The 23293-nt window shown below is 40.4% G+C and overlaps 1 protein-coding gene across 1 annotated transcript in view; it reads left to right on the forward strand.

Annotated features, from left to right (window-relative positions):
• TIAM2 (TIAM Rac1 associated GEF 2) overlaps nt 1–23293 on the forward strand; it is a 217984-nt gene that overhangs the window by 123839 nt on the left and 70852 nt on the right. Inside the window, exons 4-8 of the mRNA XM_084623938.1 lie at nt 2980–3152; nt 5288–5512; nt 15714–15899; nt 17393–17539; nt 20603–20674. Of these exons, the coding sequence (XP_084480064.1) occupies nt 2980–3152; nt 5288–5512; nt 15714–15899; nt 17393–17539; nt 20603–20674 (803 nt within the window). The remainder of the gene's footprint in view (nt 1–2979; nt 3153–5287; nt 5513–15713; nt 15900–17392; nt 17540–20602; nt 20675–23293) is intronic.

The raw sequence follows: 23293 nt of genomic DNA on the forward strand, positions 1-23293 counted from the left end.
CTAATTAATTTATTTTAACAAGGGAACTTGCTTTCCCACCAGTTCCCCCTGAGTATAAGCTTTGATCAAAACACATAGACTATAATCAGTTCCAGTGCAGCATCAGGAGTAGAGAGAATGTGTGGACTTATCCATAGTTCTGCTGTTACGTGGCTGAACTCTAAAACATGCCCTGCTCCTCTGAAAAACTTAAAATTAGTGAAAAACTATCAGGATAAAAATATGGATTGAAATACCCTTCCTTATGTTCTTATAACACCTTAAGGATATTAGAAAGAATTTTAAAATAATATAATTATACTTTTTATAAACAACAATAAATCCAGATAAGTCAAAAATACTTTGAGATGGTACAGTGCTCTCTGACTGAAGAAAACTGGGAAATATATACAGGAACAAAGCACCAACCCATTAAAACTAGGCTTGAATTCTAAACCTCTAACCCAGTTCTCACCTTCCTTGCATTTTATGTGGTCATTTATGTCTGTGCAATGTGTGCGTGCATAGTGGCTGTAAAACGCTGCTGCTGATGTATGCAAGTGGGGAATTTGGATTTGGTACTGCTATGCCCACTCTGCTGAGCTATAAGTGACTACACTAGGTGCAATGCCTCTTATTTCAGAGCAAATCATGCCCCCTGTCACTGCATCTGCACAGCGCCCTTAGTGTGGCTCTATTGTATAGGGAAGCAGAGCATAGCAGGCTGGGGACAAAGCTGCGGCTATACTGGTCAGTTGTGTCAGACACCCTCTGTGTGTGTGTGTGTGTGTGTGTGTGTTGGTAGTGAAGGACACACAAATGGCTGTGTAGACTGTTCCAGCTATTGGACTGGAGTGCCCTCAGTGGGGTATACTAGGGAGAGAATTCTTTCCTCTGAGTGTCAACCCAGCACTCAGGCCACCTGGGTGCTAATTTATGAATTTACTGTTTACATTTAATTCACACTAGAAAATGAAATGAGACTGGTCAGATTCATTTTTGTTTCTCTTAATTCTCTATAGAGATGGGTCACAACCAGAACATTGGCTCCAAACTCCATAAGTCCTTAACAGCCAGCATGCACCGATGGCTGTAATGGGTTAAAATGGAGAGCAGAATCCAAACAACCCTGAATAGTGAGGACGTTTAAAGCTGGAGCTGGTTTTACATCTACACTTGGTGACCTAGGTTGCACCTCCAGTTCTCAAGAACTAGAATGCTGTGATTTTGGATTTCCAACACTAGTCAGGGGAACATTAAAAATGGGGGAGGAAATCTATTTTCAGGTTGTTTTTTTTTTTTTTTTTTTTAAAAGCATATGTAAAACTGAAACATTTCTATTTGTATTAGGGTTGTATGACATCCCCATCACACCACCATAAGTGCACATGCATGCGCGCACACACATAAAGATGCACCACTATTCTCACAATCACCACTTTCTGGCAAAACCTACATTTTCGGCCTACACTGCATGACAGTGCCTCTTAATTTGAAAAACAGTGGAAAAAGGTAGAATGTTAATCCTTGTTTGGCTCCCTTTCAAACCCTTTACTGTATATTTCTATAGTTCAGGACAGATATATAGTAATAGATTAAAAAGCCAAAAGGGACCATTGTGATCATCTAGTCTGACCTCCTGTATAACACAGGCCATAGGAATTTCCTGAATTAATTCCTGTTTAAATGAGAGCATATCTTTTAGAACATCCATTCAACTTTGATTTAAAAATTGCCAGTGATGGATAATCCACCACAATCCTTGGTAAATAGTTCCAGTGATTAATTACCCTCACTGTTAAAAATTTGCACCTCACTTCTAGTCTGAATTAGTGTATCTTCAACTTCCAGGTATTGGATCTTGTTATACCCTTTGTGTGCTAGATTGAAGACCTCTCTATTATCAAATTTCTCTTCACCATGTAGGTACTTATAGACTGTGATCGGGTCACCCCTAACCGCCTCTTTGTTATATGTATGATTATCAGCTTAGTTACTGAGTTTTAGTTCCAGGATGCAGATGTGGCAATCTGCTATCTGGCATGTCATTCTATCTGAAAAACTGAGAATGCAGTCCAAGAAAGGGAAATCCTTTAAAACATCCAAGTTATTTGGATAGTGAACAGTGTCTGACTACAGAATTTGCAGATAGAAACAAGGGAACCAAAGTTAATCTCCAGAGATGCTTACTCATTTTGTACATATTTGAAATTCAAAAGTACTGAGCATCTGCTAATCCCCTTTAGCAAATATTAAGGTTTCCCAGGTGACTGAGTGAGAGAGAACTGGCTCCACAAATTATTAAATAAACACAACAGCTTCTTCAGCTGAGCAGCCTTTCTATGTGCTCTAGCACAGAGGTTTTCAAACTTTTTCTTTCTGAACCGCCTCCTCCGCCCCCCCATGCAATAAAAACTCTGGGGCCCACAACTGCTTTTCTGCATACAAAAGCCAGGGCTGATGTTAGGGTAGTTGTCTGGGACCCCATGCCACAGCGGCCCCCACAAAGCTACATTGCTCAGGCTCCAGCTTCAGTCCCAAGTGGTGGGGCTCAGGGTCCCGGGCTTCAGCCCCATGTGGTGGGGCTTTGGCTTTCTGCCCTGTGCCCCAGCAAGTCTAATTCTGGCCCTGCTTGGCGGACCCCCTGAAACCTGCTCGCGGCTGCCTGGGGGACTCCAGATCCCTGGTTGAGAACCACTGCTCTAGCATTTTGGCATTCAAAGTTTACTAAGCTATAATTTATTTTTTTTTTTCAGCCCAAGTCTGTGTCTTTCAGAAAACATTTTTCCTGATTATTAGTTATCAGTTTTCCCTTCTTTCTGACAAAGCCACCATTAACCTTTGCCTTTCTCTTGGTTTAGTAATACTTCTTTTTCAAACTCCAATGGTGGACAGCCATGTGTCTTGCATCTTAATTCTTTATTCCTACAGCATGTAGTGTAAAAGAACTTTGGAACCTCACTTTGTTTCTCTCTCTCTCTCTCTTTTTTTCCCCCAAAGGTTGTACCCTGCTCTTTTATGAGACTTATGGCAGGAATTCCATGGAACAGAACAATTCACCAAGATATGCTCTGTTTGCAGAGGATAGCATAGTGCAGTCTGTCCCTGAACATCCCAAGAAGGAAAATGTGTTTTGCCTCAGCAATTCTTTTGGAGATGTGTATCTATTTCAGGTAAGGATAATATTTTTTTATTTATGTCTTTATATATAATATAATTAATTATGTGCCCTGTGCTGATTGATTGTTTGCGCCATCCTGCCCCTCCTGCTCCTTTACAGTCTCTTCACCTTAGTTTCATTCCACAGCTACCCTTCTTACCCTCTTCTCCACTGCCCTGTCTCTGTCACTCCCTTTCCCTTCCTTTTTCTCTCCATTTATCTGATCCCCTCCTAACTAAACCCTCCCTCCTGCTCCCAGAAATTGTGAAACTAACATGTTGTTGGCTATAATCACTTTGTTCACACTGCCTGTGTGTTCTACTCCTTTACCACCCTGTGTCTGTCCCATCTATTTAGATAGTAAGCCCTGCAGGGTAGGGACAGGATAGTCAGCTGCTCTGTATTTGTATAGTGCCTAGCACAATGGGGCCCTGTTCTCGGTTGGCCCTCGTAATAAACATGATTAATAGCAATAAACTATATATATGTTTGTTTAAATCTTAGTCTGTACCTCAGACTTTCACTCAAACCCATCTTCAAGCAAAACTTTCATTGACGTTTTATGGGGATTTTTGCCAGAGGGAGGACTGAGTGAAAACCAAGCGCCATGTTCTCCACTCCATTAATGCTGTTTTTTGCTCGTTGGGGAAGGGAAAGGCAAGGGGTACGTAAGAAGAGGTGGGAACAGGAAGGGTAACCCAGATGTGTAGCAGGGGAGATGATCAGAGTCAGTCAAGAGACCCGAGAATTAGATAGCCAAATGTAATGTGAGCTTAAGGTGAGAAGTGTACTTTGAGAGGTAACAGTAGAACAATGATGTTCAGATAGAGGAAAAAAGAGAGAGAGAAATGTCTGGTCCTGACAAGGAGGAGGGCTGCAGGCATGAAATTAAAACAATAGTTAACTATGATAACTGTTGATGCTGTCATGATTTTAGAGATCCTCCAGGTCTGTCACTGGTCCATTCAGGTGCATGATGATACTTCATCAGTGAACTCAGCCAGCCACAGCTACAGAAATGATGGAGGGGCTGGAATGGATGGGGTTAAAATAAACGGAGCGTAACTTACGCTGTAAGGCATCTATTGTTTGCCCGTTACAACTCATAGGAAATCAGCAGTATTATCAAAATCCAGATACATTATTAGCACTCCACAGTTCCATACAGATGGACCCACCCCTGACTCCATTAGCCTCAAAGGGAGTTTTGCTTCAGCTCAATGTTGACGTTTGGAACCCAAAAAAAGTAGTTGTTAATCTAAGGAAACTAACCACTGTCTGTGTTATTGGAGAGGCTCATAACATGCAGCCATCCTCCTAAGGAAAAATACATTATTGCAAAGCTGTATTTTTTTAAATTGATGTTTGCAGACATAAAATGCATAAAAATGCATCCTCCCTTGTCCTGCTGTGCTCCCTCCACTAATTTGAGCTTGTTCAAATATGCAGACCCCTATCCTCAGAAATCACTTTTGTGGCCACCATCCCTGTGGCCAAGTCAGACTGGAGGAAACTTGTCTTCATAGCCTGCCAGTTTTACTTCTTAGCTGGCTGAAAGGTTGATCCGTACAAATCACTTCACCTCCACAACTCTCAGAAGTGCTCTTGTGCTTGCTGATTCTAGGGCACTCACAGGCCTGGCAGGACTCAGAAGTAAAAGGCTGGGTGTAGCAATCATGGGGTACATCTACATTGCAATAAAAAACCCATCGCACTGAGTCTCAGAGCCTGGGTCAGTTGACTCGGGCTTGCAGGGCTCAGGCTGCAGGGCTAAAAATCGCAGAGTAGACATTCGGGCTCAGACTGGAGCTCAGGTTCTGGGACCTCCTGCCTCACTTTGTCTTGGAGCCTGGGCTCCAAACTGAGCCTGAACATCTACACTGAAATTTTATAGTCCCACAGCCCAAGTCAGCTGACCTGGGCCAGCCACAGCCATGCCTGGGTTTTTTCATATCATAATGTAGACATACCCCATGAGACAGTGGAGAAAAGGCTACCAGCAACCTACTTAACTTAACTCTACACACATGCTTAATTTAAAGCATAAAGCTCTTACAAATCAATGCACCTGACAAAAACTTTTTAGTATCACCTAAGTGCCATTTTTCCTCTTTGATTAGAATGTTGCTTTCTTGATCTGTTATGTAGGCAACAAGCCAGACGGACCTGGAAAACTGGATTACAGCAATACACTCTGCTTGTGCTTCCCTCTTTGCAAAGAAACTTGGGAAAGAGGACACTGTCAGGCTTTTGAAAAACCAGACCAAGAGCCTTATCCAGAAGATTGACATGGATAGCAAGATGAAAAAGATGGCAGAATTACAGCTTTCAATTGTCAGCGATCCAAAAAACAGGAAGGCCATAGAGAATCAGGTACTACAAATCATGTATTAATTTCTACTACTGAGTTTGTTACACAGTCTTGACTACAAGGCTCACCTGCTCTGGGCTCAGATTTTGTTAATGTTTCCTAGGCTTGGAGAACAAGTGTCCCTATGGATTCACAATGCAAAACGGGGAAATCACTGGTAGCTATACAATGCCATACAAAAGACCTAGCCGGTGGTTATAGAAGCTAACTACTACAACTTTGCCTGTAAGGACTACTAATCAAATTTCCACATATGGAAATAGATATTTCTATAGCATGCTGCAAAAGTCAAACAAGGTCTATGTTATACTTGTGTTGGGTGAATTATCAGCCAGACATTCCTGTCTTCTGCTCTTGTTGCTTATAGTTTATTAGCTGCTCATAAGAATGAAGAATGAATCATCATTAACATATGGAACAAAACCAGGGGACAGTTGTGGAATCTGAATTCTTAATGTTTAGGGAAAAATCCTCCAGTCTCTTTACACAAGACTTCCAAGACTAGTTATACAAAAGGACTTAAGCACTTAACTGTCACTTTAGGCACTTCAATCCCATAATCAGGCCCCACTGGGATTCACAAAGCCCCCACTCAGCTGCCCCCGAAATCTGTAGGCACCTAAAGGTGCTTGGTGCCCAATACTAAGTTCTACTCTTCCATAGAACTTCATGTGTGAAATCTTGACCCCGGTGATGTCCATGGGAATTTTGTTGTTGACTTCGTTGGGCTAAGATTTCACACTATGTGGTTAAATTTAGGGCCCAGTCCTTTGTAAAATCTCTGGGTTTAGTACCATCCAAGGGAAAATCCTACATACTATAGGAACCTACAGCTCCCCAAGACTTACAGCTTCTATCTTCCTCAACATCTTTATTGTTAAAAAGCAAGATATTGAATGCCTCTGCTTTGGCGGGAGGGGAGTTAGGGAGTGGGAGATCTCTACATCCCTGCACCATGTGGTTCTTCGCACACCATTCACCAGCCTCTAAAAAGGGGTTATAGTACGGGAGTCTGTACATGTTCATTTTTAAGTATGTGTACATATTTAAAGGTGTGCATATATGTTTTTAAACTTTCTGGTATTTCGGACTTTGGGGAGTTTAATAGTATTAGGTTTGAAATTTGGTGGGTTTGATTGCTAGCATTTGATAAAGAATTATTGCATTTCTAACATTTGGGAATCCAAAGAATTTTAAAGCTTAAAATGATAGTTGCCCTCCCCACAAAATAACTATGAAGAAGAAGGTGTTATTTTTATAACTCTCTGCCTTGGGACTTGTTGCTGCTGGACAGGTAGCCGAAGTATCTCCTAGATCAGGGACTGCCTCCAGCAGTAGATGTAACATTTTTAGAGCAATATGGGACCTCAGTCCAGTAATAGCAAACTTAGAGCCCTCTTACAAAGAATGGTGACCCACTGCATGGGCTTTAAAAGAATTAGATCCACTGTCTGGGGGAAACCCACAAAGGGCCTGCTGTAACTACAGATACAAAGGTCTTGGGAGGGGCCATATCTAATGGATTAGCTGTGAGTCTGAAATCTGTTTATGCCATCTCTCTGATCTGGGAGCTGTGATATATTTGTCTTTCTCTAAGTATATCATAAATATGTTATGGGTAGGATTTTAAAAAGCACTCCACCTTGGCCTAACTCTTCTCCATTGGAGTCAATAGTAAAACTCTCATTGAGTTAAATGGGAAGGGAGATAGGACAAAGTAGAGTGCTTCTGAAAAGCCCTTACTACACATCTCAGTTCATACTCCTCTCAGAACTAACAACACTAGTTCAGTTACTTTTGTTCTGGAGCTGCAGTAGCATTTTGCCACCAAACATTGTGAGTGCAATTTTTTTGTGCATTAGGGAATGTACATGAAATGGGTGCATATACACTTATCTTCAGGCACAGCTTAGGCACCCAGATTTAACCACTTTGGCTCACTTAATTATTAACATGTGTACTGTTGTGTAGTGGGCAAATAAATCATAATATATGCTACAATCATGGGGCCCAGTTTAACTGATGTTAAAGGCAATGAAAACACTCCCTTTGACTTCAATGGGAGTGGGGTCAGGTGCATGTCCAGGAGATCTTTAAATAGAATTATTCTAAAAAGAATGTTGCAAAATAAATCAAAAGTAGGGCCCTGCATCTGGGCACATGGGGAATGTCTATCAGCATGAATGGAAAGTCCGCTGTGGACAGAAGGCAGCATATATCTCTTAATGTTTTCATTAATGTATTTGCTATTTTTCAATCACATGGCTGCTTCCCTCCCTGTTCCTCTTCGTTTTGTTACGAATTTCTTTTAAAAGAAAAGATCATATGGAATAACTCTGAGTAATATTGGCTTGAATGCATTCTGGGCTTCTTTCTGCAGATTCTAAAATGGCAGCATAACATTATTATGTTTTTTTTTTAAATAATTTTGACGTAGCTGACATGATTCACGTTTGCTGTGGACATTCTACTTAACTCACTTATCAGATGGTTGTGAGGAGAAGTATTTTCTTTTTATTAGCGGGCACTAAAGCAATGAAATGTTAATGGGAAAAGCAGACACGTGCTTGGAATTACTTTTATGGGAGTTTTCCTAGTTTCCTTTCGCTAAGTGTATTTTGTCATAAAAGCCAGAATAGCAAGATCAATAGGACTGCATTCTGCTTTCCCAAAGTCATCTTGAACTATACTGTACTAGTTCCCCTTTGCCTGCCTCTACTGTCCCCTCTCTCTCTCTCTCATTGCCACTTTGAGGGCAATTCATTACATGGTTTGTTTAACATTTAACAGATTATTTTTCTGTTTAAAATGTAATAGATTTCTCCTTCAGTAACAAACATTTATAAGATCATGACTTTAATTTCAAGCTATTTTATTGGGCAAACTGACATCCCAAGCTCCAACTTTTCATAATTTTTTTTTTTAAAGAATGAAATTTAATACTGTTAAATAATAACATACATGAGTAAAAAGTCACAGTACCAGTTCTCCAAGATAATCTTTTTCAAAAGCAGTTTGCTGGGTCCTTGCTGTTTTTGCTGCAAGAGAAATAAAGCTTTAGTTGCAATTGATTGTTACTTTTTTTAAAATTGGCACACCCAGGGACTAACAACTGATATCTAGATTTACTGGGCCAGAGCATCAGGTGGTGTAAATCAATGTCACTTCATTGAGTACAATAGACCTACACTGATTTGCACCAGCTGAGGTTCTAGCTCATTATTTTTTACTGTGTAAAATTGTCCTTCTCTCCATCCTCAGTAAAATGCTTCCATTTTAATGATAGCTCACCACTATGGAAAGAAGTAAATAGACAGGGAGAGAAGCTAGGGAAATCTTGCTCTGGTCTTCACACTGATGCATTTGCCATTTTGCGGATCCTGAATCAAGAAAGGAAATCAACCAAGGTTTTGAATAAAATACTTTCTTTAAACTTAAGATGTAGAGCATCTCTGCATTTGGAGAAACTGTGTTGGTGGCTGGAGATTATGGGCTGCAGGCTAATTCTTCTATCCTTTGCAGAAGGCAAGTTGGCTAATAAGTTTGGGCCCCAATTCAGCAAGTTTCTTAAGCATATGCCTAACTTTAAGCATGTGAATAGTCCAATGGGGCTACTCACATGCCTAGTGCCTTACAGAATCAGGGCCTTGATGCTGTTGCTATGACCCTGAAATGATGACTCCTTTCCATACTGTGGTCAATATAGTAAATATTCTGTACATCTGTACTTCGATAAGAAAGTGACACTGGTTGGAAAAAGCTAGCTGTCTGTAGTTTTTCTCCATGTGTATTCTTCTTGTTGTTTCAATATATTTTCGTTAATGTTTCTTAACTTAGTAGACAGAATGGTAAATAAAGGATACTATTGATTTTACACTAATGTTGTTTTACTGTGTTCTCTTCCATTTTTCATCTCTTTGATTTCAAAGATCTAGTGATAGCTGAAGTAACCCTTATGTTATACAAATTCCTGGAAGAGTGCCATAGTTGCTGCTTCAAGCTCTCTGTAGGAACACATGACAAAATAAAAAGATCTTTTCAAAGTCCCCTGATAGTGAGTGACTCATTCATCCAGATGTGTGCAATATGGATTGTGTCTGAGAACTGAGGAATGGAATGCAAAGAGTTTTTTGTGTTTGTAATGTGGTTGAAAAGCTGTTCCTATAAAACAGCAGGGATTTTTTCTTTTAAATCCATAGGGCCACAGTAGGTTCCCCAGATCAGCTTCTAAGGATACATTCTGTCTGAAAAAAAGTCTCAGGGCAAAATCCTGCACTTCTTACTCATGCAAATAGTCTGTTGCAGTCATTTCTGTTAGCAAGGAGCACGGTGTTTTGTGTATGGGGGGAAAAATCACATCAGTTTAAAGTGTTGGACCAATCTTTTCCTTCTCCTCACCTTTACCTGGGCTCCTTCTGCTTTGTTTGGTGCAATGGGAAGAATTTGTTTTAAAATCATATCATGTGTCAAGGAGTTTTATTCTTTTTGTGACTCTGGCTCAGTCTGAGTGAGCACAAAGCTTTTTCATGTGAGAGTATTTAGATGAACCTTTAAATGTGTTTTGTCTATATTTGTCCCCTTTTCATGAGTCGGCTCTTACTTCTGACACTCCATTTCAGTCATTTGTGTGGAGATGGTTTTTGTTACACTGGGCTTTCCCTACCTAAAATGATCCTTGTCAGAGCTCCATGTAAAGAGCTGCATTCAAGAAGCCAGGAATAATGCAACGTATTCTTGAACAGCATCGACTGGCAATTTGGTCCAGATCATCAAAGGTATTTAGGCACCTAATTCCCACAGAAATCAGTGGGAGTTGGCATCTAAATACCTTTCAATGTCACTTTAGGCCCTTATCTGTTAACTATTTACATATATTTCAGTCCTGTAGCAGATCCTATAGGTTGTTAAATTAGCACAGATATGAACAGTGCAAGCATCTTAGCTTATCTCATGCTATAAGGGTGTCATATGTTTTACCATTTAGTTGATTTCCAGTTGTTTTCCAATATCTTAATAGATTTTTCTCTGACCTAGGAGCCATTTCTCCTAGTGATCTAAGAACAACCCTTGCTTCCCAAATCTTTTCCAAGCCTCTTTCCTCCTGCATCTCAGCTATTGAAGCCTCTTCCTCCCCAGTCCAGGTATCTGCTGCAAAAATAATCCATCTTGCCTACCATTCTAACCATGTTCAACCACCCTACAATTCCTTTAGTGGCCCTCAGCCTAAATCATTCAAGTATCTCATCCATGTCTTCAAGATCCGCCACAATATATCTCATTTCTATCTTTCTGCCTTTGTCTCATTTTTTCTCTCTCTCAAGGCACTTACGTGGATGCTCCCTTTATGTCTTTCTCCCGTGCCCACCTCTCTAAAACTGGACCTCTGTTTCTGACCATAATGTATACAATGCCAATCCCTGTCCTCTTTTAACTCTCTTTCCAAAACCCACTTCTTCAAGGAGGCTTATAACCTCTGGCTGAGATTTTAAAACCAATGGGACTTGGATGCCATCGATGGGAATTGAGCATCCAACCTCCCCCTAATTGGCTTTGCAGATCTCCGTCTATCAATCAAAGCATTTACTATTATGTACAAAATACTTGCAGTTACCTGGAAGAATGCTAGCCATGTTGCCAGGCAATCTGACTGTCCTCTCCTTTGTCCTACCTGCAATTGATAATGGCTGGGTAGGTGGCCAGAAGTGTGTTCTGTTGTGTTGTGTATGTTTGTTTTTTTAAAAATGTCTCAAAACCATCAAGTCTGTTTAGCTAGCCTATCATATATGTAACCACCTACCATATCCATTATCATTCTTCTCCTCCTTCCATTCCCTGCTATTGTTTGTTGCATTGACTTTTCTTTTTTTTACCTCTTATCTTACACAATAGCCCCTACTTCTAATTTATGTGCATGATGGGGTTAAATCCTCTAGTCTTAACTCAGGCTGAAATCAATGGGATATTTGCCTCATTCAAGTTAAAGGCAGAGTGAGGATTGTAGCTGCTAGCCCATAGATTGTAATTAACATGTTAGACCAGGATGTGTTTTACTTTGAAGTTGTTGCTTTTTAGATTGTAAGTTTTCCCCTTTAGTCTTCAAGTGTATAAATCATGGGCAGGGAGAATTATCGTAGTTTAAAAGGTTTAGACTAATAGCAGCTGGTATTAGTTCACAGTCTCCAATTAGTTCCAGACATCCCTGGTTTTGATAAGACTACAAGACAATCCCTGAAATTCCCTGCCCACAGTTTTTGCTAATGCCATTAAACGTAACATCATGATTACTGGTGCTTTTGGAGTTGATTAGCTAGCATCCTGCATGGCTGATAAACACAGTCATGTAATCCTTTCTCCAGAAGATCCTTGCATCATCTCTTCCTGTCCCTCCCCCATTTTAGCTTATATTTATTTAAAAGATATTTCTGTAGAAAAGCTTACGTGGGATTTTCAAAGGAACTTAAGGAACTTTGGTGCCTAAACTCCATGATTTTCTGAGAGTTGGTAGGCCAAACTCCTAAGTATCCAGGAAAATCTCAACTCTGTTTGTTAAATGTGGGATTTTCAAATATATTCAGACTCAGCCTAACTTTGCCTCCTTTGAAAACTCCCATGACTACAATGGGAGCTGACTTAGGCCACAGCTGAATGGTTTTCAAAATTCCATTCTAAGGCTGTGTCTGCACTGCAGCTGGGAAGTGTGATTCCCAGCGGGTGTAGACTTACACAGGCTAACTCTGCTCAAGGTAGCATGCTAAAAATAGCAGTGTGGCTGCAGCAGCTCGCGCTGCAGCTTGGGCCAATCGCTCATGGACAACCCTGTCCAAGACCCTAGGTATGTGCTTGGAAGGCTAGCCCAAGCTGCTGTCTGTGCCCGTGCTATTTTGAACAAAGTTTATGTATGTACTTCTACCCAAGATGGGAATCACACCTTTCAGCTGCAGTGTAGACATACCCTAGGTGAAAAGACAGACCTGAGCTTTTTATTGTTGTGGAAAGCGTGCACACACTTTAATTCTATGGACATCAGTGTATGGAGAGGGAAGACTGTTGTGGAACCACATACTATATTACCCCATCCATGAAGTAGAGGTAGATGGAAAAGTGTCCTACTAAGGGTGTCTGGTGAAAGGAGTTGAAGTAAAGGGAAGCTTAAAATAAAGAACAATCATAAAATAAATCCAGGGTGAGCGGTGAGGGGAAGAGTTCTTTGTAAGGATTTATGCACAGGCATACATACATACATGCGTTAAAAGTTGTTCCTGGTGAGACTGCACTAGGTATTTTCCTTATGTGAAGGACACATAAGGAAAATACTCTGTCTTTTCTGTGTGTATGTTTGTGTATCCTTTCTTTGTGACCTAAAACACGTTTTTAAGAGAATAACACTCAAAGTTTTTTTTTCTTTCTGGATTTACATAACACACAGTTTTTCTGATCAAGGATAAATTTGTTAGTCTCTAAGGTGCCACAAGTACTCCTTTTCTTTTTGCGGATACAGGCTAACACAGCTGCTACTCTGAAATCTGAGATGGTATGTCACAGAAAAACTGGAGGCTCTTTTTTGGGCTCTTTTTCTAAAGAGCCCAAGAAGCAGATAACTCTGACCCATGTAATAGTGGTGCCAACTTTATGTTTGCGAACACATGTGTGAAGGGAGGAGTAGAGGAACAATAAATGAGGAACTCAAAGTGAATCCAGAACATTTAGTGGCTCCTCAATCAGTTGCAGTACAGCTCCTACCACCACCATCACTCATCTTTCTTTATGATAAGAGGCCTGATTTATCCCTCCATCACTCCATTTTTTCACCCATGAAATTAACAGAGTTGCACCAGCATAAAACTAAAACAATGCAGTGGTGAATTGAGCCCTTTCTGTTTGCAGGAGAAGGGAAAAAAAGACACTACTCCCAAAGACGGGGTAGCTCTTACAGGAGACTTTCTATGGTACCTCTACTTATGGAATAATTGCAATAGCAAGAAAGAGAATTAAAAAAAAAATCCATTACCGTGGGAAATGGTCATTTTCCTGTTCAATGGAGCACAGACATTAAAACAAATATTTGGAGAAAACAAAAAGAGTGTGCATCAAACATGCTGCAACATATCCCACTCCTTCAGAATGAATAATGTATTTGGAACCTCTGGTGTCTCATGCCAGCATGTAGCTGGCAACTCAAGGCTTGTCTATCTGAAGTATTTTTGCACTGGTGAAGCTACACTTCCCCCGTGCAGGTGTGCTACACCATTGTAAAGAAGGGTTTATACCAACAGGATTTATCTTGCTTTCAAAAACCACTGCAAAAATTAGTGATGTAGATGAGCCCTAAGAAAAGTATAAAAAATAAGGCAGCAGGGCAGGAGAAAAGCAGTGTCACAACTCAGAGAGCTATTAGCAAGAAATGAAAAATGGATTGCAAAAATTAGGATATTGCGTAGCTTATAAAGAATTATATATTTTATTTTTTATTAGTGAATCATTTCCTTGGTTACATGACTTGTGGTTGTGTCACTCATAAAGCATTAAGGAGTAGGAAAGGGTGACTTCTCTGTGGATGACCTTGACATTAAATTGAGTTGTCTAACAAGAAAAGATGGTTGTTCCAGTATTTTCCTGAAGCCATACTTAACTACCTATGTGCACTTTTCCTGAAGTGCATTAGGGGGAGCAGCATTCAGAAGGAGCCAGCAGAATTTAACAGTGCAACAGACTATTCATTTCAGTTATTCAGCTATTCAGTTATTAATTTCTTTCTGATATTTGGTGACATGACAAGGAAACTGATCTGATTTCACTTTAAGCTTCAAGCCAAATGTGTTAGTCATTCAGTGCACCTAGAATTTGTATACCCTTGTTATCAGCTTCTCCTTTGGGCAATAAATGATTGAAAGGTACTTGTCCAGACTGAGTTTTTAATAGATCTAGATTTCAGATGATAGGATTTATCTAAGGGTTTGTCTACACATAAAATGCTACAGCGGCACAGCTGTGACCCTATAGTGCTTTGGTGTAGACGCTGCCTACACCAACAGGATTCTCCCATCAGTGTAGGTAATCTACCTCCCCAAGAGGCAGTCACTAGGTCAATGGAAGAATTCTTCTGGTGATCTAGCGCTATCAGCACGGGGACATAGGTCAACATAACTATGCTGCCCAAGGTGGTGTATTTTTCACATCCCTGACCAATTTTCTAGTATAGACTAGGCCTAAAGTGTGGCCATGGTTAACTTGCAAAATACAGCTGCTCTTTTCTGTTGAGGCATCTATATATATATATATATGTATGTATGTACGTATGTATATATAGACTGATTCTACCTGCTCTTACACCTCTCTAAATCAAGGAATTTACACCATTGTAACCGAGGGCAAAATCTGGCCCACATACATTATGTAAATGTCTGTGCTTGTGCACATATATACACACACACAAAAGCCCATGCTTCAAGTTTGGATACTTATGTTCAGTATCCAGTCCAGCATTTGGATCTTCAGTTTGAAAGTTATTCATATAAGTGCACACCTTTAAATGAACATTTATTCACCTTTGAACTCCTCAGCAAGCGTGTGTGTGTATTTAAATATTTTATATTGTATGACGCAAACACACTCTTCATTGCAGCAGGCTCCATATTATATGTAAGGCTTATAATGTATTTAATTGACATTTACAGTATGATTAGGTATGAGGAATGGTTTATCTGTTAATAGGAGTAAGACCCAGACATGCTGGTGTTACCAGTTGCTACCTCTTCTTTAGGAATGGGGGATTCAAAAGGAAGAGCACTAAAAGACCAGCAAAACCCATCAACATTGCTACTTGGATGATTGATTTAGCTGAGTCATGCAGCTTTGCTTTTAGGCAACCAAACATAGAATCTAAGCTCATAAAAATGTAGGAAACAAAATTAATCAATTTTCTTGAAACTTCATGAACCACAAGGATTTGTTTTTATGTAATTGCTTCTGTGGGAATCAGGCTACCCATGATACATTCATCTTGTCAGTATATATTTAGGACCACCAGCTTTGTTTTATTGTAACACAATATGACTGAATGTGTTTTGGCAAGAGAAAAACGAATCCAATCCATATACCTCCAGATGAAAGCAGTTTACTAGAAGTTTGTGGAAGAGCTCACATTTTCAATGAGACCCACAAAAACATTTTTTTCTCTAATTGTCCCTCTTCATATCTACATAGATCCAGCAATGGGAGCAGAATCTAGAGAAATTTAACATGGACCTCTTCAGGATGCGCTGCTACCTGGCGAGTCTACAAGGTGGGGAGTTACCAAACCCTAAGAGCCTTCTGGCTGCCACCAGCCGTCCTTCAAAACTGGCCCTGGGGAGACTGGGCATCTTCTCAGTCTCCTCTTTCCATGCACTGGTGAGTGTGACTGTATTATAGAAGGGTCTGGTTACCTTATCACTAGTGATTTATTTGTATGAAGAGTAAAGCCAGGAAACTCATACAGACACGCTCTGACACAGCGCCAAACCCACCAGCTGCCAAAGAAACCCCATTAGTTCGTGGACCCTAAATGCTCAGGAATTATCTTGCCCAGAGACAGACTTTGGGACCTGGAATCATTGGGCCATGCTTTCTTTCACCCCAAATTTGGAGACTCAGATATGTTGAGGCTTATCTCAGCTTTCATTTAAAACAAAAAGACCACCGTGTAAGTTTCTGACTCTCTTCTTTGCAGAGATGGGCTTAAAAATGTAAACTTATCATTGTGGAAGGTTTGCCACAGTGATTTTTTTTCTCCCTTAAATTCACAGCTCAACTTTTATATAAATTAAATAAAATAAATTAAATTGGGGTGAGGGCTGGAGTTAATATTTTTAAAAGTGATTAGTTATTTTGGGCCCATCAGTGCTGAGTTGCTCATCTTAAAACAGCTTAAAAGAGCCTGATTTTCAGAATGTGCCGAGCATTGTCCATCTGAAAATCAGGCCTCTTTACAGCGTCTCAAGTTGTGCCCCCAAAAGTGGGCGGAGGTATCCAAAATCATTAGACACTTTTAAAAATCTTGTTGTCAGTCTGCAAAGAATAATAGAGCGGATCCTTAGCTATTGTATGCTGTCATATCTTTCAACAGACCTACACCAGCTGAGAATCTTCCCCCATCTCTCTAACCCTTGCCAAAAGTCTAAGGCTGATCACAATGAGCAGGACTGGATCACATTTGATGTGATCGGGAATTAGGGTGGAAAAGAGTTTTGAAGGTCCACCTTGAAATATTAAGGCAAGCTCTGCCACAGACAGGGACTATATTTCTCTCTTGCACATGCGTGCACTCTCTCTCTTTTTGCCCATGTGGCTAGTGTTATTGTTTGCTAATCATGTGGTCTGACAATATGCTGTTATCCTGCATGCTTGAGACTTTTGTGTGCCTTCCTTCCTTGAGGAATTTAACATCTAAATCATGGCTTATCATTCTTCCACAGGATCTTTGCAATAACTTCTTCAGTCGCATGGTTTATGGCCTTGTACTACCATTTAGCTTGTTGTGGGGCAGAGCAATATTTTCTCAGTATCTTCCCTACTTGACTTTTTTACATCATATTTCTTCAGTTGTCACTTTGTATTAACAAAGCTTGACAAAGCCCTGGCTGGGATGATTTAACTGGGAATTGGTCCTGCTTCAAGCAGGGGGTTGGACTAGATGACCTTCTGGGGTCCCTTCCAACCCTGATATTCTATGATTCTATGATTAATAAAAAAAGGAGCAGCAGTGCAGAAGATTTGACCCATTGGTCTGGGACCATGTTGAGACAAACTGAAATAACCCTCATTTGATGCCTCGTTATAATTACTTTGGTGTTATCTTGCTGTTATGTGATCGAGATGTGAAGGCTTGTATGTATGTTTAATAGATCTGCTCCAGGGATGAGGCTGCTCTAAGGAAACGAACCCTGTCTCTGTCACAGAGGGTACGAAGTAAAAAGGGCTTATTTTCCTCACTCAAAGGGCTAGACACTTTGGCAAGAAAAGGGAAAGAAAAACGACCTTCAGTAACTCAGGTAAATGCCAGTTTAAAATCATTAAAAGGCTTATGTTTAGCTTGTAAATGACAGTACTGTAAAATTAAGTTCCTATTGCTGTGTGTGTACATTGCTGAATAAGAGAGATTCTGACCCATAGGAGTAGACAGTTAGTGGCTCTAGACAAGCAGGGCCTGAGTGTGTTGTGAGGGCAGTGTACTCTGCAAGGGGAGGTGGAGATTTCTGCAGCAATACTTCGGAGTGACTTCATGTGGCGGACATGCAAAGCAGCCCTGGTGGGTCTTGACGGGAGCTTAGACTCCAGTGCTCCTTCAGCTGGAGAGGGAAGGATGTGATGACCTAGGGGGCTAGATTTTCAGCTGGCATAAATCTGCACAGTTCCACTGACTTCAATGGAGTTACTTCAGTTTCCACAAGATGAGGATCTGGCAGAGTTTTTCTGAATTGTACAGGCAGTAGAGGAAAGGAGAGAAGGAGTGGTTAATTTTTGGTTAACTGTTATAAGGCAGGCAGGCTCATGCACACAGAATGCTACTGTTTTCAATAGCTTTCTGCGTGCCTACCGTGTTAGTTGGGCTCATTTTGTAAAACCGGCCATGCGGGTCACTCATTAGTCCATCTTGTTCTTCGGTTATTCCCCCAATCTTGCATTTGAGTTTTATTAAACAAAAATCCCTGATCATGTAGCATTTGAAAATTGGCTGCTGCAAATACACCGGTAATTTGCCTTCAGACTTTTTAAACATGCCCATCCATATTCATATCACAATAGCCCGAGAGCTGATGTAATGGATTTAATATTGCACATTAATATGTCTGGGTTTTATGGTCTAGCAGTTCATATTCTGAATGGGTAAATATTTGTCTACGTGATAGACTAAGGGTGTAGTCTATTGCATAGTGACATATTTCAACATATCAGAGAGATGTGCTTTCATGATGAACGTAGGTAATAAATAACTGATACCCAAGCCTGACTGAGCCCCTGGCTAATATTTACAGGGCTGGGAAGAGAGACAGTGCATCCCCTGCCCCTGGCCACTATCCCTCCCTATCCTGACTCCATATGACTCCCCTTCATGCCCCAGACTCTGTGGAGAGTGCTCCACAGAGTTCACAGCGGGGACTGTGTCACCAAGGCAGCTGTATCCCTCCTTTTCTGAGCAGAAGGGGGAGAATCTGAACATGGAGAGGAGGGTGCCTCCACACTCGGATTTTCAGGCAACAATCTGGGTAAAATGCTCCTTTCATCACCCTCACTGCAGGGAATTAGCGCCAAGGGCTGGAACAAGCTGACCCCAAATAAATCTGTTTTCAGAGACTTTCTGTTTTTCTTTTAAGTTTACTTCACTTTTTATTTAAAATCCTACTGTAAAACTAAGGAAATGTAAACACAAAGTACTGTGTGTCAGTCATACTAGGGCTCTGACTCATTTCCATAAAAGTGAAGAATTTAAGAATGATGGCTGAAATTTTGACTCACTGACCCTCACAGGGTGCCATAGAGTTTCATAGCTATATAGATAGATCTATTCAGGGCCCAATCCACCCTTCCTTGTGTACCTTTGAATCCAGGGGGAATTTGGGATGAGCAAGGAAGGCATTCGTGAGTGCTGTGTTCACAGTGCTGTGGTGCCTAATAATCAGATTGTGAGTTAAGAAGAGGATGTCAGCCTTGACTCTGAATCTCCCTGCTTTCATTGGTTTAATTAAAATTGAATGTGGTGGTTCAAAATACTTTAAGCAGAAAGCCAGATAGCATACTCTCAAACCTTTTAAAGTTTTTTTTTATCTTCAGCCCAATTTTATTTTATGGTATTAATTTAAAGTCCACCCTGGGAAGATTTCCGATATAAAATTGAATGAAGGGGATAGTATTTTGTTCCCCCATTATTTAGAAACCAATCAGTTATGGAAACTGAATCCTGGCAGATGGTTGATATCAAGGTTCACATTATCCCTGATCTCTGAAACAGTTTCTGTTTCTGTTTGATTCTAACTTAAAAACTATTTCAAAAGGTCATAAAAATAAGATACTTTGATTAGAGCTCTGAGTGGAACATGGGAAAGGAAGTTAATAAGTGTTGCTGTTTATTCACATTTCAATACCGCATCATGTGTACAAGTCAAGAGAAGAAAGTTTGGGATTGTCTTCTGTATCCTAAGACATTTAACTGGGATGACCAAAAAATGAGACTTTCTAACAACAACATTTATGTCTGATATTTTCCTACTTTGTTGATATTAGAAGTGAACTAAAAATTACATTTTGTACATATGCCTTTTTGGGGGTTGGTCCTATTACTTACAAGTGGCAAAGCATGAATGAAGTATGCAGGTCTATCTGTCTAGGTACTATATGACTAATCACCATAGCAACTGAGTGTATCCATAATCATGAATGCCTTTTTTAGCCTCCCAGCACCTGTGAGTTAGGTAAGCTTCATCCCCACTTTACAGCTTGAGAACTTTAGCCTTAATTTCTCCGTTCCTCAGTTCCCTATCTCTAACGTGGGGATAATACTCAGCTACCATTTCTTGTTATTGGTACTATTTTTTTTTTTACCCTTCTTTCTATAAAGGTAGACTTCTCTTACAACCATGAGTCCAAGCTAATGTGTTTTAGAAAACCACAACATTTATTTAGAATAGCATTTCTATAAATAATAGTGACATGTGGTTTGACATGATATGGTATTTCACAGGCTACCAGGACTGGAAACTGTTGGCCAGAGGGTTATTTTGCCACTCAAAGATACTAGATAAATGCAAGTACCATATACAGATAGATAAGAGCGAGGGAATGTGAATGTGTGTGTGGCCTTATAAGAGGAGTCTTGCTGTAGCGTTAACTATGGAGAGAGCATGGATGCTGTCATAATATATTCTCTTAGTCAAAATAAAATGGTAACATGTCTCAAAAATAAGCTATTCTCAGGTTGGTTGGTTGATGGAATGATATTTTGTTACCTTTCATCTTTGTTTATGCACAAGAGATTTAGCTGTATTGGAAACTAACCTTGTATGTTACATAGCACTTAGTTTGTTTGATTATTTATCTGTGCATTTGTTTCAATTTAGATTTTTGATTCAACTGGGGGAAATGGATTTGCAGGCACACAGCTACTCCAGAAATCATCCACCTCTACTGAGGTAAGATAAGCCAGTCTTTGTACTACACCGTTAAATGTACTTTTAACTTTCTGAAGGGATGTCACATAAGTATATGAAAAAAAGCTACTTCAGAAACTTTATTGAATATCCTCTGGTATTAATTGACAGAACCACAATTTGATTTATAATCTGTTAAGGGAAACCACTCTGACATGGGTTTTTAAATGTGTAAGGTAGACTTTTTCCTTAACTAAAACTTCCTATATAATCCTGATCCTAACTGCTACATACCTGTGTGTGTGTGTGTGTGTGTGAGAGAGAGAGAGAGAGCGCATGCGCGTCAATATCAGCAATTAGTTAATTTGGAAGTATTCATTTCTTGTGTAGTATAGCCTAGACCAAGTTATTACTGGATTTTTGCTTATCATTTGGCATGAATTCGTTTGACAGAACCTGTATATTTAAAGATTAAGAAACTGTAATATTACAGAGTCTGTATTTTCAGGTAGAAAGACACAGAACCTAATGTGCCTGGCTGCACCATACATGTGGGAGGAGATGTGGTGGAGGGCAGTAGAACCCGCCCCCACTTGAAGTACCCTGCATAGTGGCTGGTCACAGTCACAATCCTCCTCCTTCGTGCTTGCTGGGGTGCAAGCCACTCTAAAGGAGGAGGTAGGGTTATGGGGAACTGACCTCTACCCTGGCCACACAATTGTCTAGGAGCGGTAAAGAGCATAGTCCCTCCTCTTCCTCTGAGGTGATGTGTCTCTGCAATGCCCCTGAAGCAGAGCAGTACACCGCATAACTGCCACAATACAGTCCTTACTGTTTCAGTGTTAGTTGTATTTGCAGGTACAATGAGGACTTAAACTGTATTGTAGAATCTGGATGGCATCAGGATCATTGAGAGGGCTTTCCAGCTCCTCTCCCTTCTTAGGCTTGTGCAAATATTCCCCTCTAAGATGATCTCATTTAGTTTTGTGGCTTGTTTCTGTGATATTGTACTTTTAATTCTCATCTGTTAAGCAGAGACATTTTTACAAAACATCAGAGATCTTTTTAATTACTATTCTGACCTATCATTCATTTGTGTGCCTAAATCACTGGCAGCAAATGACTCATATTCTTTCACGCTGCAGACCTTTGTTTGCTATAAGGACAAAGCAAGGGAATGCCAAATATCTCCCCTCCAGCTATGCATGGCAAGGAAGTTCTCATTGATTTAAAAGAGAGTGGGCAGGACTAGCCTTTAGTGAGTATACTAGGTTGATCCAAGTGGTTAGAACAGGGGTGGGTAAACTACGGCCCGTGGGCTGGATCTGGACATTTTAAGCCCACAAGCTCCCGCTGGGGAGTAGGCTCTGGGGCCGCAACATGTGGCTCGGCCCTGTTCCGGCACTAACCCATTTTTTCTGGATTTGAAGTCCAGACAGAAGAAGCCCTCTCCATGCAAACTTGCTGTTGTGTGAGCAGGATATAAGGCCAAACCAACTGGTAGAATTGAGGCAAATTTGTTGACAGATTGCTGCAATAGCAGCATAAGTCGCAGGTGTCATGCCTTCCAAGGGTTTGCGGTACTAAGAATCAGGATTCTATGGCTTAATTTTGATTAGACCATCGTTTGGTTCCCTTGAGTATCCCTCTGGAATAAAAGTGATAGTTTCTCTCCACTTTACATTTTCACTCACTTTCATTCCCTGGACCAGATCATCCCCTAATGTAATTTTAAGTTTTAAAGAGCTAAGAAGAAATTATGCCACATAACTATGTTCCCTGCATTGAATTACTCTACCTAGCATTAGATTAAATCTGCATTTAGAATGAAACATTGCACTTAGAAATGACTATAATCAAAAGCTGTAATGCAACTCTTGATGGTAGATAACATTTGAGACTTGGGAAAAGTTTGTTATATCTCATGGCTTTTTATGCTGTAATTTCTAGTTATGATGAAGTGTATGGTTTACTTCCGTATTGTGAGTATTAATTTAGTGGCCAGATAATAAAGAAATATAAATATAGATTTCCGTAGAATTATGCAAAAGTACACTCTGACAGAATTTTCCCAATGACAGTACCAAACCCTAGAGTGTTGTTGTGCCTATGAAAATAATCTCTAACTCATTATGTGTTTGATGCAAAAAATCAATAAAAACTGTTCTTTCAGCGGTGTAATGCCTGTTATTTGCTGAATACTGTGGGAGGAGGGGGAATATTTATAGAAAGTTGCCCCTCTCTTTCAATAGGCAGTATACGTACGTTGTAATTATATGGGATTTCTGATTTCAAATCATCCCCTAAAGAGAACTCAGAATTCCCTCGAATTATTCCATGGGGTGTGGTGTGAGGTTTGCCTCCTTCCCCACATCCCACAGAACTGATTGTAACAAAACTGTGCTATAGAAACCAGACACAACAGGATTCTGACCTCTAAACCTGAGCCTTCTGGTTCCCTCTTCATGTCTCCTGAAGGAGTAATGCTGCCATGGCCTTCATGCCAGCCACTTCATGCTAGCCCCTCCTCCCACTCCAAGGCCAGGGGATTTACTCTGACATGGGCTACACTGAATAATCCAAAACTGAATAAAACTCCTGCAGTTACAATACTGTCACAGGGCTGGGAGGTAGAGACAACAGACACCCCCTGCCATATCC

Source organism: Lepidochelys olivacea (genome assembly GCF_965140295.1).
Source record: "Lepidochelys olivacea isolate rLepOli2 genome assembly, chromosome: 3".
Taxonomy (NCBI): Eukaryota; Metazoa; Chordata; order Testudines; family Cheloniidae; genus Lepidochelys; species Lepidochelys olivacea.